This window comes from Eretmochelys imbricata, chromosome 6 (assembly GCF_965152235.1).
Source record: "Eretmochelys imbricata isolate rEreImb1 chromosome 6, rEreImb1.hap1, whole genome shotgun sequence".
In the NCBI taxonomy this organism is placed as follows: domain Eukaryota; kingdom Metazoa; phylum Chordata; order Testudines; family Cheloniidae; genus Eretmochelys; species Eretmochelys imbricata.
Genome location: NC_135577.1, coordinates 58,599,712 through 58,617,207, shown reverse-complemented (window position 1 = coordinate 58,617,207; position 17,496 = coordinate 58,599,712). Strand labels below are relative to the sequence as shown.

Here is a 17,496-nt window from a genome sequence, read left to right as displayed (position 1 = left end):
GAGGTATCTTCTTTTAGATAATGCAATAGCGTAGGGAAGAGAGAAAGTCAAGAGGCCCTGGCCACTTGTAGTCACTAACACTTACTTGGCATTTAAACAAAAACAAGGATAATATTAATCCTAGTGTCCAAGATAAATACTAGATCAAGTGATTAAATTCTGCTCCCCTAAAATTAGAATAGGAAGAATAAACTGTTGAGGAGTGTTATTGCTGCAGCTGTTAAACAGTTGTGCTCATTCGTACCAGATGTGGCTGCATTTGAAGAGGTGGATGAAGTGAACCTTGTGCATTTCCATATGTAAAAAATCTTTGTGATGAAAACAATATATATTGCCCCCCATACCTTTCACACCTGGGTATTAAAATTAGGCAACTAAATCCATATTTGGGCATCTAAATAAAAGCCACTTGATTTCTCACAGATAGATAAGTGCCCACAAATTCCACTGAATTCAATGGGAGCAACAGGTGCTTAGCTTGATTTTTGGACACTGAGCATCTGCTGCTCCTGTTAACAGCAGCAGAACTTGTGAGTGCTTAGGACATGTGAGAAATTAAGTTACATTTATTTTGGTGCCTAACTTCAGGCTCCAAAGTTTGAAAAAAATGTGTGTGCGTGCGCACGCAAATATCTACTATTTGGGATATACATCCCATCTACTCATCCAGATTCTACACACCTTAAAGTGCAAAATATATACTGTCACCTTAATTATGGAATAAGATATGGTCCCATGCCATAACAGACATGACCAGAGGTGTTTTTTTTTTTTTTGGGGGGGGGGGGGGGCGGGGGATTGGGGTTTTTTTTGTTTTTTAAAGACTCATTCCCAGAACCATTTACGAATAACTAGAAAGATGCATTTTCTGTCTAAAGAAGAAAACCCCTGACAGAAGCTCCTACTGGCTCTTCCACTTGAAAATCTTTACATTTCGATGATGCATTCTTCCCACAAATAATGTACGAAGGCAAACCATGAGTATACATGTAAAATAGGCAGAGTATGAACACCTTCAGGGAAAACTAGATACTTATTGATTCACCATATAAGCCTACTGAACGGACAAGAACCACTTATAAGAGGTTACCCCTATTTGTCTAAGTTGCACAAACCTCTTTTCTGGAATAGGCCAAGCATTTGAAGTCTTTTTATAGTCTCATTAAAAACCGATGCTGTGCACATATACAACATTTACTGAGACAATGGTTTGTGGGACATGGTGTGGGCTGGAGAGAGGGATGCTGAGCAGCCGAAGTAACATCTCATTATACCATACGAGACCGGGAGAAGTAGAAGCAAGAGTAGGGGTGAGGGAGAAAATGAAGCCAAGAATTTAAACATTCATGCTGTTTCTAGGAGAGAGTATAATATGGCTGCTGAACTGGAAGTTCATGCTGTCAATTATAAGTCTATTACTGCAACAACACCGAGTGGGTGCTACACCAAGAATCCAAAAGCAATCGGAAGTTAAAAATACCAAAAAGAGCTCATCAAGAAGTGCAGTGAAATAAAGCATGCAAAAATACAGCTGACCATTGGGGAACCTGGAAACATAAAAGAAAATCTTGGCTGCCTTTAAAATAAAAGGAAGCGGGATAGGAGCTGCATAGGCTAGACTGATGTTAAAATGTTTTACAAGCCTGGCAAAAAATGTTAAGGCAGACCCCGTGTGGAGGGTGGCGCTGATGCTCTAGGTTAGTTCTCTCTGCAGACCCAGGAATTATTTTGGAGGACAGCAGAGAAATCAGAAAGGTCTGTTGGGGGGGAGGGGTAAGAGTGGGGGGAAAGAGGAAGTAGTGAAGTCAAAGATAAGAAAGAATTGTTATTCTCATTTTTTAGGTGGGGGGGAAATTGACTTTCAGAGAGGGGAAGTGACTTGTCCAAAAACACACAGTAAGTCACTGGTATAACCAGGAACAGATTACAGGTCTCCAAATTCTCAGCCCTTTATCTTCACCACAAGATCATTCTTTCTCCCCCTTGGGGCTTCATGGACGTAACTTAAGGCAAAAGATTTTCCACTAGCCATAAACACACAAAAAGCAGAAGCTGTAGCCAACAACCAAGCAGACGGTTTAAGATCTACTGTGCAAAAAAGATGCCATTGTCAGAGATTTAGTCGGACAGAACCTTGGAAAGCATAATTAACTGATGGCAGCCCAGTAGGATTTTACAAAAGATGTGGTTTTGCTTAACTGACTTGCCAGAGCATGACTGAAAACAGTTATGTGGCAGATTAACTGAAAGCAGTGGATGAAACACTCAGTCTCACAAGGCATTTTAATAAGGTTTAATTCTTTAGATTGGCTCAACAAAGATTATGGTACAGGGCTTAATATAGATCACTTGAAGGGAAACAGAGAGCTGGTACAAATAGGAACTTCTTTAGAGGAATTACATCACTACCATTCGGATACCCCGGGGGTCACCTTTAGGGACTTTTTTATACCATGCTTTAAAAGTAAGACAAAACTTGCAGGTAGCAGGACTGAGAATCTAGCATGGCTCATGTCTGTAGCACTCTTGATATGGGATTTAAAGCTATGATCATTTAGTCTGCTGGTAATAGTTAGTCACCAGTGCAGACACTGCAGTGCTGGGGGTAAGAAGAGGAGAAAAGCCCATACAATTCATTTGTCTCCGTGACTGCAAATACAGAGACTGCCTCCAGCAACATTCTAGATGCACAACAGTCCCTGGATTGAAATGCATAAAGCAGTAGTCAGAACCTAACAGAAGTTATGTACATTAGACCCAAATATTTTGGTCTAAAGTTAAAACTGAACATGTGGCTGGCCCTTTGAGAGCTCTCTGATCCTCAAGGTAATACCTAGAGTCCACTGTTTCCAGCAAAACATGGCCTAGCCCATTAACATTTATGCACATATACCCAAAGACAGTAATCTGTGAGCAATACCAATATGTGCTGTAAGAACTCAGCTGTGAAAGTGTCCCTGGTGATCCATATATCAACAGAACAAGAGAGAGTTCGGTCCTGCTGCAAGCGCATAGGAAACACCCTGATGCTTAGATACACATGGCTACCACATGTACTGCAAGTGGGATGAAAATATCACATCTTAACCCCCACATCTTTATTCTACAATAAAGTCAGTAGCGTCAAACATGCATCCATGGAATGGATGATAGCTGATATTAGGCTCTTAGATCCGATTTAAAACTATTTATGTCCTGCTGTAATAAACACTACTGCACATTGGTGTAGCACTTTTCTCCTGAAGGATCCCACATGCACCATACCATGTGCCCCTGTAAAAGGCTCACATGCATTTTGGCCCTGAGGTACACATGGAACTACTGAAATTCAGACACTTTTAAGGTAGTGGCAGCAAGCAAACAGTGCTCAGCATATTGCAGCACAGTAGGTGAGGGTAAGTTTTGAGAAAGACCCTGCTGTCACACCTTGTTCTACAAGAAGTCTTCCAGGATCTAGGATAGGAGTGGCCATACTTACTGACCCTCCAAGTCACATACAATAATCTTCAGAAGTTCAAGGGTCACAAGACACGCACAACCTGCCCTGCGGAGTGGTGCCTGCTGGGACCCGGGGCCTCTGCCCTGACACTCCCTTGAGGGGCTAAAGCCCTTAAACTTCCCTCCCTGCAGTATAGAAGCCCCTAGTCCCACCGCAGGGCAGAAGCCCCCAGTCCCACCACTCAGCCGCAGGGCAGATGCACCGATTTCCCCCTGCCCAGTCTGGTAGGGGGACAATGTGGAGGGCACATGGTGGGGGCTCAGCAAGTCACACTTTAACTGTAAAAGAGCTGCTCATGTGGCTCATGAGCCAGAGTTTGGCCAGCCCTGATTGAGGATAACCATGCAGAGCTGAGAGGACCTAGTTTTTAGAAGTTCTCATTCAAAAGAGCCCTCCTAAAATGAACTAAATAGAACTCAATGTGTCTGCCTTAGAAGAGATGAAGGTGTCTGCCTGGAATGGAACTTTTGGTGCAGAGAAACACAGATGGTTCAGATACTAGACTCACACTTTAGGGCAGAGGTGGGCAAACTGTGGCTCACGGGCCACATCTGGTCTGCAGTACCCTCCTGCCCAGTCCCTGAGCTCCTGGCCTGGGAGGCTAGACCCCGGCCCCTCCCCTGCTGTTTCCCTCTCCCCCCGCAGCCTCAGCTCACTGCACCGCCCGCACAATACTCTGGGCAGCAGGGCTGCAGAGCCGCGGCCTGACCCAGTCTTCTCTGCTGCGCGGTGGCGTGGCTGCCTCCAGCTGGGTGGCACGGTTGCCTGTCCTGGTGCTCTGGGCAGCGCAGCCATAGCACCTCCAGCCACCGGTGCTCCAAGCAGCATGGTAAGGGGGCAGGGAGCAGAACAGTTCGGGGTGGTGGTCAGGGGGCGGGGAACAGGGGTTGGATGGGGTGGTGGGGGGCAGTCAGAGGTGGAGGGTCTGGGGAGAGCTGTCAGGGGGCAAGAAGCGGGGTTTCGGGGGTGGGGTTCGGATGGGGGTGGAGGCCAGGCCACGCCTGGCTGTTTGGGGTGGCACAGCCTCCCCTAACTGGCCTTCCATACAATTTCGGAAACCCGATGTGGCCCTCAGGCCAAAAAGTTTGCCCGCCCCTGCTTTAGGGCCATCTCCTCCAAACAAAGTTTGGTAATAAGAACTTTAGTGTTTACTACTTACGAAGATCTCAAACCTCCATTAGAGGAGAACAACTGGTTTATAAACTTCCAACGGGGGGGCTCCTCCTACTGCTGTCATAACCAATAACACAGCCTTGCAATCAGAGAGGACTCACCAGTATTAAGGTTAAAACATGCCATATCTAATTTTTAGCTTTATGTTCCCACAGTTTAACATGCCACAACAAATAGCACAGAAGTACAACAGGTCACCAGGTGATCAGAGCAAAACAGGGGGCTGCTTTTAAAACCAACTTGTTACACTCTAGAATTTGCTGACCTTCAAAGCTAGGTGCTGTCAACTCCTCTGAACTGTTGTATACTGTGAAGCATTTAGCACACCATCAGGGTGAGAAGCACTTCATACAATGCAAGTTACCACCATTAACCATTTGCTAAAGGCGCTTTCTTATTACATAGGATATGGACCAGATCAAAGAGTAAGGAGATGAAAAAAGGAGGTGGCATGAAGTTAAAAGGTAAAAGATCACTAGGCATACTAGCACCAATCCCCTAAAATTGAGGGGGCTGATAAAGCCCCCCATGGGGTATCACAGAGCAGTTTGTCGGACTAAATACTTTATCTCACCCCCATCCAAGGAAGCAAGTAAGGTATCTAAAACCTCAAACACACCACAGATTTCATGCACTAGAACCTATAAGAACATTTGCTCCAAAGCAGCTCCTGGGAGAAACAGGACTGGACAGATTATATACGTGAACAAAAAAAAACTTCAGAAACAGACTTCAAAGAGAAACAGCAGAACTAAAATTCATTTGCAAATTTAACACCATTAATTTGGGCTTAATAGGGACTGGGAGTGGCTGGCTCATTACAGAAGCAGCTTTGCCTCTCCTGGAATTGACACCTCCTCATCTATTGTTGGGAGTGGACTACATCCACCCTGATCGAATTGGCCCTGTCAACACTGGTTCTCCACTTGTGAGGTAACTCACTTCTCTTCATGTGTCAGTATATTTATGTCTGCATCTGTAACTTTCACTCCATGTATCTGAAAAAGTGAGGTTTTTACCCACAAAAGCTTACACTCAAATAAATCTGTTAGTCTTTAAGGTGCCACCGGACTCCTTGCTGCGTTATTAAGCATGCAGCGCCCTCATGTGTCTACACAAGGAATTCTCAACAAAAACCTTTAAATTGGTGTCCGGTAAGAACGTTTGCTCTCTGCCTTTTGGCAGGTTTAATTTTGCAAGAGTAATAAACTTTGATATCATACTGTCCTTACTGTCCTTATCAAGACACTCTTACATCATTCTCCATTTGAACTCAAGAAAAAAAGGGTGTGTTGATATAGTCAGTAGTAGGGTCCTCTTTCATCACAAGCTAAAATATATACTGTCACCTATAACAGTTGGATTCAGAGCGGATTACACAAGTAAAACAAAAGTTAACAGCAGCAGCATCAAAAAATATGAAATATTAATAGTACATACTGGAGCTTGGTTAAGGATAGAAACCCGCCTTACCAATTTCTAACCTAGGCCTGGTCTAACCTAGGAACTTATATTGGTATCTCTCTCATTGGTGTAAAAAATCCACACCCCTGAGAGATGCAGCTATACCGACCTCAGCCCCGGTGTCAACAGCGCTAGATAAATGGAAGAATTCTTCTGTCAACCTATCTACCGCCTCTTGGCAGGGTGGATTACCTATAGCAATGGGAGAAGCCTTCCCATCAGCATATGCAGTGTTAAGTGTAGACGTACCCCTTAGCTGGTGTAACCAAAATTTCTTCCTTACATGATTTATTTGTAACTATACACTATAGGAATATTTTAAAGCCTCAAATGTTATGAGGCTGACAGAGGAACCATCAGAAAGCAGAGCAACACTATATTACTCATCACACTTATGTAAGCTTATCCAAGATAAAAGTAGTTTTAATGTCACCATCTGAAATTAAGCTTTTCCCTACTCGTGTTGCACTTGTGAAACTCATATGCATGAGAAAAGGTGCTTTGTGACTAGACCGCTCTATTCTAGTCACTGAGGGTACTGGAAAGACAAGAGAATAAAACCAAATGAGTTAAAGTCCTGCATTTGCAGAGGAGTGTGCTACAGTATTATTCAGAAACAAAATACAACCCCTGTAGAACCAGCTTTTGATTTTACTTTATCTTTATATATAGTACAGTACCTTCCAATTCCCTTCCCTCCAGCATGAGATTAAATGCACTTTTCAGTCTGGAAACTGAAGTCACTATGATGCAACTTAGTGAAATATTGGACTGAGCCAAAAAAGCAGACACTCTGGAAAGCCTGCCGTCCCTTGTGCTCTCATTAAAAGAAGGTAAGCAGAAACTGTCTCCAATTCATAGATGCTAAGAAACAAGAATGCAGCACAGTTACAACATGATTTACTGTATTTTTTGCAAAGTATTTGATTTAACTGGGAAAATGTTATCAAAAGGAACAGGCAGCAATAAAAGAATGACTGCAAGAAGATGGTGCTTAATTGCATCTTCTATTAAAAGAACTTCAAAGATCTAGACTTATTGTACGCCATTTTTAATGGCTCTTGTAGCTAAGCTCTTTTGCTATCTCCCAGAATCTCTGTAATAAGTATAGTTGGTGTATATTGTTAGAACCACAGCTTGTGAACTAAAAGAGCTTGCTTAATTTCACCAACATACAGGACCACCTGTAACCACAGCACAATCCTATCATTTTATGGCAGTTTTTCCAGCTCTCCTTTGCTTCCCAGAGGACAGCACAGAAGAGGTAGATTTTCAGCATCCTGGGGATCCATCCTTCTCATTTTGCTACATTTAATTGCACTTTACAAATCAAAGGTAGGCATGGAGCTCAGTATTTAAGACAAGGGACATATCTACTGCCCTGATTGTTTACCTGTTGAGTATTTCACCTGCCACATCATCCCCAATACATTTCTGTCCTAGTATCAGCAATGATGGAAAGAGCTGGAGAACATGTGCTTATCCTAGACTACTCAACAGCGCACTCAAGATGAAATATAGCTGCCAGCATTACACGTTTTCTATCACCCTTCAACCTGGCTGGATGACAGGCAAATGCAAAAGACTTCTTTTGCAAGTTCCTTAGCCAAATATTTTATCAGAAGCCTTACATTAATTGCTTCAGGAGAACGAAGCCACTGGTCAAAGGCCAGGTATGGTGAAAGCTGAAAAATGTATTCCCTGTATTGTAACACCAATGTGAAAAGATGACATCCTACGTTTCACCATTTGAGGTTTATTCAGTCTTTAAATTCACTTTAATCCTGACTCAGAGCAGTAACTGAGATCCTTACCCCCATGATATGTGGTGGTTGCATCCTGGTTTAACCATCACTACAGATAGAGATGAGACCATTAAAATTTCCCTCACTTAGGCTCAAAACACTGTCCCAAAGACTAAAAGGCCAGACAACCAGCCCTCTTGTTAATCCACCAACAATTCTAAAGTTCCAGAGAGCTTGTAGATTCAAGGCAAAAAGAATTTGAACAAAACAAGCATTTAGGTGCCTTTTGGTGACCATTCAGGTGTCTCACCCATCACAAGAAATCATGGACTGCATTTGTATTTCACAGAAACACCATCACATCCGATGGCAACCTCACAGCCGGCAACACACCAGGATCCCCACTGGTTTCCACAAAGAAGTAATATTGTGGCCAATGGGACAGCAATCCTCATATATTACGTAGTTAAAAATCTATTTAGTCAACAACTTAAATACAGTTTGAGAATTCACAGCCCTTCCACCTGGTCCCAGTACCTTGAAAGTCTAAGGTAGTAGTAGGAAGAGGACCTGGGTAAGTCAGCGTTGAACCTACCTCCATATTAGAATCTACTGGTAAAGAACCAGCAGAGCATGCAAGACAGGAGAACCAGTACTCAGCACTGGACAAGGAAGCTACAGCAGAATGCTGAGCAAAAGGTGACAGAGCTATTCTACCCAGTACACATCCCCTTTGAGACTGTGACGGTCACTGTGTCGCTTACACAAAAGATGGGCTCTTCCCTTTGAAGAAAAGTAATTAGAAATACAAAATAAAAGGATTCATGTTCCCACTGACATCTGACAAGCTAGAGACCCCCATTTTAATAGTAAATTGTTAATAAGAGGCTCAGCGCTTTCTGGGTTAAGCCTTCCAGAGAGATTATGAATAACTGTATTTTTAAAAAGTCACTGAATTGGAGACAAGTCAAAGCTAAAGATGAATCATATGTGCTGCCGTGTTCGCAGCTTCGATTCAAAGGAAAGCAGCATCTATTTTGCTCAGCACAGCATTGGGAACATTCATACAGTGAGAAGAGATTTGTTCCCTGTATAATCCAGGCCACATAATTGGAAATGAGGTTTTTAATTAAAATTGGCATTTCTGATCCTCCTGCTGACTGACAGCCTCTTTCTCAGACTGCTAAACCAGTTTCCAAGAAATGGCAAAGAGAAAAGAAAAAAATAAATCTGGCAAACCTATAAAGCCTGGATTTGATTATTCTGGGGTGGGTCATATAACAGGGTACTGCAGAGAGAGGCAAGGAGAACGAACAGATTACCTACTAAGGAGGTTTTCCCCATAATTACAGTAAATCACAAATAAGACAAGATAGGAACTAGTTTTCCTCAGTCAACAACCAGGACAATTTTAAATCAGAAGCCTTATTTTCAGAGGGTATGTCTACACTGGAGCTGAAAGTTGTAATTTCCACATTGAGCAGATATGCCCATGCTAGCTCTGACTGAGCTAGTGCACTAAAGTGTAACCACTATAGAGCAAGCGGCAGGAGGGCCTTACCACTCTGAGTACGTACCTACAATCCTGTCTGAGACTGTACCCATAGCCGCAGTGGTGTGAGTGACAGGAGGGCTAGCTGCCCAAGTATAATCCTGTCTAAAACCATAGGTACATGCTGAAGGCCGCTAGCCCCTCCCACTGCTTGCGCTGTTATGGCTACATTTCTGTTTTTAGCACACTAGCTCAGCGTAGTGTGTGTATGTCTACTTGAGCTGGAAATTGCACCTTCCAGCTCCACTGCACACATACCCAAAGAGTCCAATTTCTACATGAGGAACAGTACATGCACTTCAACATGTGCAGTTTTCTTTGAATAGAAAGAAGCTCCTGCTGAGAAGTCAAACTCAGCTATCAGTATTAGCAAAGATTCTTACCCCCCTTCAAGACAGAAAGGCCCTGTGTCAGGAAAGCTGTACTGGCCAACGAGGAACGGTCTCCCAATGGGTTACAAGGAACTCATCCTGGTGGTGGTACTGTACCTTCAGGAGGCTCCTCCCTCAGATGAGGGGGCAGTTCTTCACTGGTTGTCTCAGCTTCATCTTCAACCATCTGTGTTTCCGAGCTGGGCCCCTATAGGAAAGAACAGCAAGAAGGACTTAATTTTGGAAGAACCACCACAAGAAGGATTAAGGATTGGAAAATATGCTTTATAGTGAAAGGCTCAAGGGGCTCAATCTAATTAGTTTGACAAAGAGGAGGGAGAGAGGTAAAGTTTTATTTAACCCAGTTTACAATAGGGTGAAACTGAGCCAGAGAAGTTAAGTGAAGTGAGTTGATCACCGTATAGAAGTACTATATGGAGACAAGAAATTTGAGAAAGAGCTCTTCAATCTAGCAGACAAACTTATACCAAGATCCAACTACTGGAAATTGAAGCTAGACAATTTAGACTAGAAATAAGGGGCAGATTTTTAATCTGGACGGTAATTGGCCATTGGAACAATTTATCAAGAGCTGTAGTCGATTCACCAACACCGGAAATCTTTAAAATCAAGATTGGATATCTTTCTAAATGATATGCTCTAGTTCAAATGGAAATTATGTAAGTCCTATGGCCTTTTATACAGGAGGCCTCAAACTCATAATCTTTAAAGTCAGAAGGGACCATCGTGATCATCTAGTCTGACCTCCTGCACACTGAAAGCCACAGAACCTCACCCACTCCTGAAACAGACCCTTTAACCTCTGGCTGAGTTACTGAGTCCTTAAACCATGGTTTAAAAGACTTCACATTACAGAGAATTCACCATTTATACTAGTTTAGTTTAAAACTTGCAAGTGACCTGTGCCCCATGCTGCAGAGGAAGGCAAACACCCCCCCATCCCCCCTCCCCCAGTCTCTGCCAGTTTGACCTGGGGGAAAATTCCTTCCCGACCCCAAATATGGTGATCAGTTGGACACCGAGCATGCAGGCAAGACCCGCCAGGCAGATACCTGGGAAAGAATTCTCTGTAGTAACTCAGAGCCCTCCCCATTTAACGTCAGACTAGATCACAATGGTCCCTCCTGGCTCTATAATCTATGAATGAAAAAGGCATAAAGGAGAACAAGGGGCATGAAGTATTTTCAAGGCAAGGCTGAGTGAGCAAGTTTAATGTCTAGTAGCTCAGTGAACTATCAAAAGCTAATTTTGCTTACCCACCCCAAGCTATATGTACATGGTATATAAAACTGATTCTCAAGCAGAATAGCATTTTACCAGATTCCTTTCCATAGCACTCAATTCAATGCCAGTAGTCCGGGGGCCTTTCTAATCCCTATGATTGATATGTTCATAACCTCACATCAGTATGCCGCAGGCTACCAGATTTATCATGGACCCTGGTGACAGTCAAAAAGAAAAGGAGTACTTGTGGCACCTTAGAGACTAACCAACTGGTGACAGTCACTTATAGTTAAGGTTGCAGAACAGTTTCCATAACATCTCTCACTTTTCACACATGCAACTTAAAACAAAACAAAAACAAAACCACCACCTTTGGATGTGAGATTTCCCATGATTTACGTGTGCCTAAAAGCGTTTTTGGTTGAAGGTCAAAAAAACCAAACAAACATAAAGCCTCTTCATCCCTTTTTACATTATGAGAAAGTAAAGAAAATACAGACTTCCCTTTAAAAAAATTCTAACTACATGATTTTCTTTTATTTTTGGCACAATCCTACGATAAAAAACAAGTGAAATCTGAAGTTTAGTGTGGACAAGAGTCTCATTAGGGAACGGTGCTTTTGTTCGCTTTGAAAATAACTGGGTTTGATTTAACCAGAGATTTGATTATTTAAAAATTATATCCTGAACATATGTGGCTGGAAATTTACAGTGGCTCACTTAAACACAGGTATGCTGCTAACATGCTTACAGCTATGTCCAATGAGCAGTGCATTTTTTCCCCCCCAAACTAAAAAATTAAATGCTTGAAAGTGTTATTATCCAATGCTAAGACTGTGTTGCATGATCTTTTCCATCTTCCATCTTATTGATTTTAAGACTAACACTGCAGTGTTGCAGATTCTGTACGCTCCCACACACAATTTACAAGAGACTGCAATGTGCACTATTTTCTACTCTCATTCTTCTTGTTGAACAGGTAACTTAAATACCCATTTACTTAGCCACTGATTTAACAAGACAGACAGGAAAAGAAAATTGCATATTACTAAAGCACAAAGGGTCTGTTATTAAAACAGGCAAGATATGCTACTCTGTCACATTAACACTATGTTTGCAACCTTGACTTCTGCCTATTGTAACCTGTGCAATTTTTACTTGTGGCATTAATGCTGAGTTAATACATTTCCCCACCCAATTTGCTGTAATTAGTAACAGCACTTACATAGCACCTTACATCTTCAAGTGAAGGCACTGTATAAAAATTAAATAATCGAACTGTGACAGTGCCCCCCATAAGGCTTTATGGAAATATGCTTATGAATGTATATATGACATAACTAGAATATGTTTTATGCTACATATGCCATGTAATATCTCTGTAAAGGTTATGATCTACTGAATCTATTAATCCTATTTGTATGCATGTATCATTTTTGTGTTTGAAATTATGAATATTGGGTGTGTACTGGCTTGATTTTTAAGTAGTCTTTGTAAGCATTTGGTCAGCTTCTTGAGAAAGGAATGTGCACGTTAAATGCCCAATCAAGAAGCACTTAACAGACAATGCCAATCTACATCTAAGCTTTCCCAGGAATGTGGCTTGGCTGGTAAGAAACTCAGTCATATATGGACTTGTGACTTGCCCATTGACTCCAAAACTCCATTTTGTAGCTGGATTCTACACAGGGCCGGGGGGGAGGACGGGGGGGGAGCGTGTCCACGCACAGGAGAAAGTCTGTTTAAACCCCTGGGAGACCCCTCCATTTGGTCTTCAGCTGGCTAAGGAGATAACCTCTCCACCCCCAAGGATACCTGAAAGAAACTGGAACAAAGGACAGTAACTACAGGGGGTGAGTGATTGCTGGACCCAGACTAGAAGGAGTCTAGTCTGTAAAAGGAAGCTTACTGGAATTCCTCTAAGGGTAAGGTATTTATTGGTATTCAGAGTACTTACTGTATTAGACATAGACTTGCGTGTTCTATTTTATTTTGCTTGGTAATTCACTTTGTTCTGTCTGTTACTACTTGGAATCACTTAAATCTTACTTTCTGTATTTAATAAAATCACTTTTTACTTATTAATTAACCCAGAGTATGTATTAATACCTGTGGGGGAGGGAAAACAGCTGTGCATATCTCTGTCAGTGTTATAGAGGGCGAACAATTTATGAGTTTACCTTGTATAAGCTTTATACAGGGTAAAACGGATTTATTTGGGGTTTGGACCCCATTGGGAGTTGGGCATATGAGTGTTAAAGACAGGAACATTTCTTAAGCTGCTTTCAGTTAAGCCTGCAGCTTTGGGGCATGTGGTTCACCCCCTGGGTCTGTGTTGGAGCAGACTAGCATGCCTGGCTCAACAAGACAGGGTGCTGGAGTCCCAAACTGGCAGGGAAAGCAGGAGCAGAAGTAGTCTTGGCACATCAGTTGGCAACCACAAGGGGGTTTCTATGATCCAACCCATCACATGCACCTCACAAGAGCCGTGCCAGGGAGGGAGGTGTAGCATTATTTAGCCCAGCTTACGTTAGGGTGAAACTGAGCCAGAGAAGTGAAGTAACTTGCACCAGGCTGTCACAGCCATGATTAATGCCCAAGAGTTCTTGGCTGCTAGACCAATTCCCTGATCATCCCTTTTGTTCACCTCAGGGATCTGGGGATAGATTTTGAGAAAGGTAGAAATTCTGGACTCTGGCAGTAGCTGAGTATACAATATTTAATATGAGGTTTTAGAAGACTCCCATTCTGGATTACCCCCCTGACATCTTAAAATATCTTGCTCCAAATCCATCATTTTTTGCCCATTACTGCCTTAAGGAGAAGAAAGAGGATTGGACCACACACCGCCACTGGCAAAACTGAAACACTGTTTGTTTATATAAGACTGCGCCTATCTGGAGCTCTAGATGCAAGTGCAGGCAATTGACAAAGACATGGACAGAAATCTAGTAGAACCAACATTTATATTATGACCCTCTCAAAATAGCAAAACCAAAATGTTCTCCCTGCATCACCTCTGCACCCCTTCCCCATGAGAATGCCTAGGATAAATAGATGAGCTTTTAAAATGTGCTCTGAAGGTCTACAGTTTCCACCAACTCCTGATTACCAAAGTCCTCTATCCTCCACCAAGAAAGCCATGCTTAATACTCCTTTCATCTCCTTCATTCACAGGAACTTTTGCGCTGTATTTCATATTACCCCTTAGGCTGCAGCAACCTACACAAGCCTGTTCACCAAGCTACCTCTCTTGCCTCATTCAAATCCTTCCCAAAACACAAGAGCATCTACAAAAGAGCAGAAAAAAAATTTTTAAACCTAACTGAATGATGGAAGGGGAGGGAAGAAAGGGTCTTTAAAACAGGCAGATCTCAACCATGTAGAACTTCACAGATTAAGGCAAACAATTGGAATGGCATCCAGAAGTGAAATGCAAGCCAGTGCAGTACTCTAAATACAATTGTAATATGCCTAATTAGATAGCCATAAAAGGCAATAAGATATAAATGTAATAAATACTGTATTTTTTCACCTGTAGATGTATTTTCTTAATGGGTTTAATTCCCTGTGAACCAAAAGTATTTTCATGATAATATCTTCATAGATTATAGCCAGTACTGTTGGGAGTGAAATTAGAACAGCTGTATACTTCAGTGGGACCAAGAAAGATAATCATTGGTATCAGCTAATTTGCTGATGACTTGGTTTGGAAAATATAAGGACTTTCTTAAGCATCTGCTATCTTCAGTTCAAAATTGTGCATATTCTACAAAGTCAAGCACAAGCCAGTATTAGTTATTTAGTGCCTGATGACCCACTTTGATTTACAAACCAAATCAGCAAATTTAACAATCCCACATTCTCACTCCTTAGTGGACCTTTCCATGAACTCCTCCTCATTATTATTATTAGGAAATAACAGTTCAACAGATGAGAAATATGCTTAATATAAAAATATTAAACCTACTTGCCAAAAAACACAGACTTTATAGAGGATCTCCAACACCATCTGCCCCTCAGTCAGACAACATGAGAGAAAAATCACTACACTCAAATTTGGTTGTAAGAGACACCACCACCAAGGTACAAGCCAGAGATTCTTCATTGCTTGCAGCTGCTTTACACCTTTTGTCTTTTACATAAAGTACACAGAGTGCAAAATGCCACCAGATGACAGCATTTTACATTCACTTTTCACAAGTGTATGTGATGTTGCAAAGTACGGCATGGAGAGTCAGATTCTCTCCATTAAGAAGCGAGTTAGATTACGGCAGGCTGCAAATATTTGCTATTTATCCAGATGGCAATTCCGGCCTGTATTAGATGCAAGCCTACTCTAGTCCTGAATTAGGTGTTCTAGGGATAAAAAGACAGAACCAGCTGTGATCAAGGCAGAGGCCAGTAGAGAAGTTCTTGTATCATGCTGGCCTGCCAGCACAAACCATGGACAAGATTGAAATAGTTCCTTGCAGTCATCCTTTCCCCATTCAACCCAGACTAGAAGAGTTGTTGCCAAGGACACAGGCTCCTAAGAAAAAAGAAAAAAAGTGATTGAAGAGGTTTATTCCTGTTCAACGATCTTGGTATCTAGTAGAGCTAGTCAGAAATTTTTGGAGTATTTTTCCTTTGGAAAATGCTGATTTGTTGAATTGAAACATTTCATCGAAACACGTCCCCCTCCACAAAAAAAAAAAAAAAAAATTGTTTCAAAAGAAAAATTGAAAAACAGTATTTTGAAAGGTTTGTTTAACCTTCTTAGAATAGAATGTCTTGTATTTTCCATTTTGAAATGACTATTTGTTTTAATATTATATGATATAATATCAAATAAAGAGTCTAAATTGGAACAAAATGTTTTGTTTTTGTCAAAAAAGAAACATTGCAAACAACCCAAAACATTTTTGTTGGAATTTCATTTGACAGAAGTTTTGAAATATTTGTTTTTGTTATGTTTAGAGTGAAAGGAATTAAAAAAATAAAGAAAGAAAGAAAGAAATTCTCCATGGAACAAGAAATCGGATTCTCATCCAGCTCTAATATCTACTCCAACCTACTTACTAGCTAATCTCCACAAGACAGACTGAATAAGAAATCGCCAAGACAAGTATAAGTGATCTGTTATACATCCATATTTGTCAGTCTCCACTGAGGAGTTAATGACTAATGTCACATACTAAACAAGAATGTGTACAAGAATCCTGTATTGGGACTACATCATTAAAACATCTGACAACTACCTGCGATTGAAAGCTTGCAAGTTAAAAAGCACATTTAAAGGTTCTCAAAACTGTGACAAGAATTATTGTTTAATAAGATTATATAGTCTTTTTTATAATGTTCTTTGCCTTTCTAGATTAGCATGCACATAACTGTTTGAACTCATTTGCTGGGTTCACTGAAAAGCTACTGCTGCTAGTTTGGTAATGTATCTGTCAATATCTAACAACAAGTTGAACCCATGTGTCCTGAAATTACATAATCTACTGGCATTTTCTTTGATTGCTGCAGCTGTCTTGAAGAAATAGTTTTATAATTCAACTATAGTTTTATTTGGATTATAGTTGTTGATCTTTTCTCATTCTTGAAAGAGTAGAGTAGTCAGGGCAGCCTTTAACTAGGTTTGAGATTCTACCCCTTCACAGAGTAAGTCAGAGCAGCACAATCTCCATAGCTGTGTGTAATAGGGTGATAGATAGCAAGCGTGAAAAAAATTGGGACAGGAGATGGGTGTGGAGGAGGGTAATCGGGCTTTGTCTTATATAGGTACCTAATACTGGTATTGTCCCTATAAAATCAGGATACCTGGTCACCCTAGTGTGTAATGAACTAAACTATGTGGTTATAGATCTGCAAAACCAAACAACTGCTGGGTCCAATCACTCTTCCTTGGGTCTATAACAGGGATCTCAAACGACCACAAGGGCCACATGAGGACTAGTACACGGCCCCAGGGCCGCACCACTAACCACCCCACCCCCTGTTGCCCCAGCCCCGCCCCCACTCCACCCCTTCCATGAGGCCCCTGCCCCGCCTCTTCTCAGCCCCCATTCCAACCCCTTCCCTGAAATCAAAGATGCTGGTTCTGTGGCAGATCAGCCCATTCAAGGGAATTTTTAGCCAGTTGTGGAAGCAAACCTCTCACCTCATAGAAGACAAGCACCTGCAGCATTTAGGTCAGCACCACTGATGTCCCATGTTCAGGACTACACACTTGCTCACTACATTAAAGAACCTTATCATGAGTAACATACGAATTTGCATACATTTTATTTCCCTATAATGCATAAGGCATAATCCCAAGTAATTAGTGAGAAGAGTCCTGATATTTGGTCCTCCAAATTATTTCAGTGGAACTAGAAATAGGGTGAAGAGCTCTGGAGAAAACACTTCTAATAGACAACAACAATTAATCACAAACCCTATAGGGAGTCTCATTAGAAGTTG

At 41.6% G+C, this 17,496-nt stretch overlaps 1 protein-coding gene across 2 annotated transcripts in view; it reads right to left on the bottom strand.

Moving 5' to 3' along the window:
- LOC144265708 (transmembrane protein 263-B-like) overlaps window positions 1-17,496 on the bottom strand; it is a 312,864-nt gene that overhangs the window by 256,255 nt on the left and 39,113 nt on the right. Inside the window, exon 2 of one of the 2 annotated variants that reach the window (XM_077818585.1) lies at window positions 9,922-10,012. In XM_077818585.1, the coding sequence (XP_077674711.1) occupies window positions 9,922-10,012 (91 nt within the window). Of the gene's footprint in view, window positions 1-9,921; window positions 10,013-17,496 lie in introns of those variants that run through there. The other variant, XM_077818586.1, reaches the window with a different exon arrangement.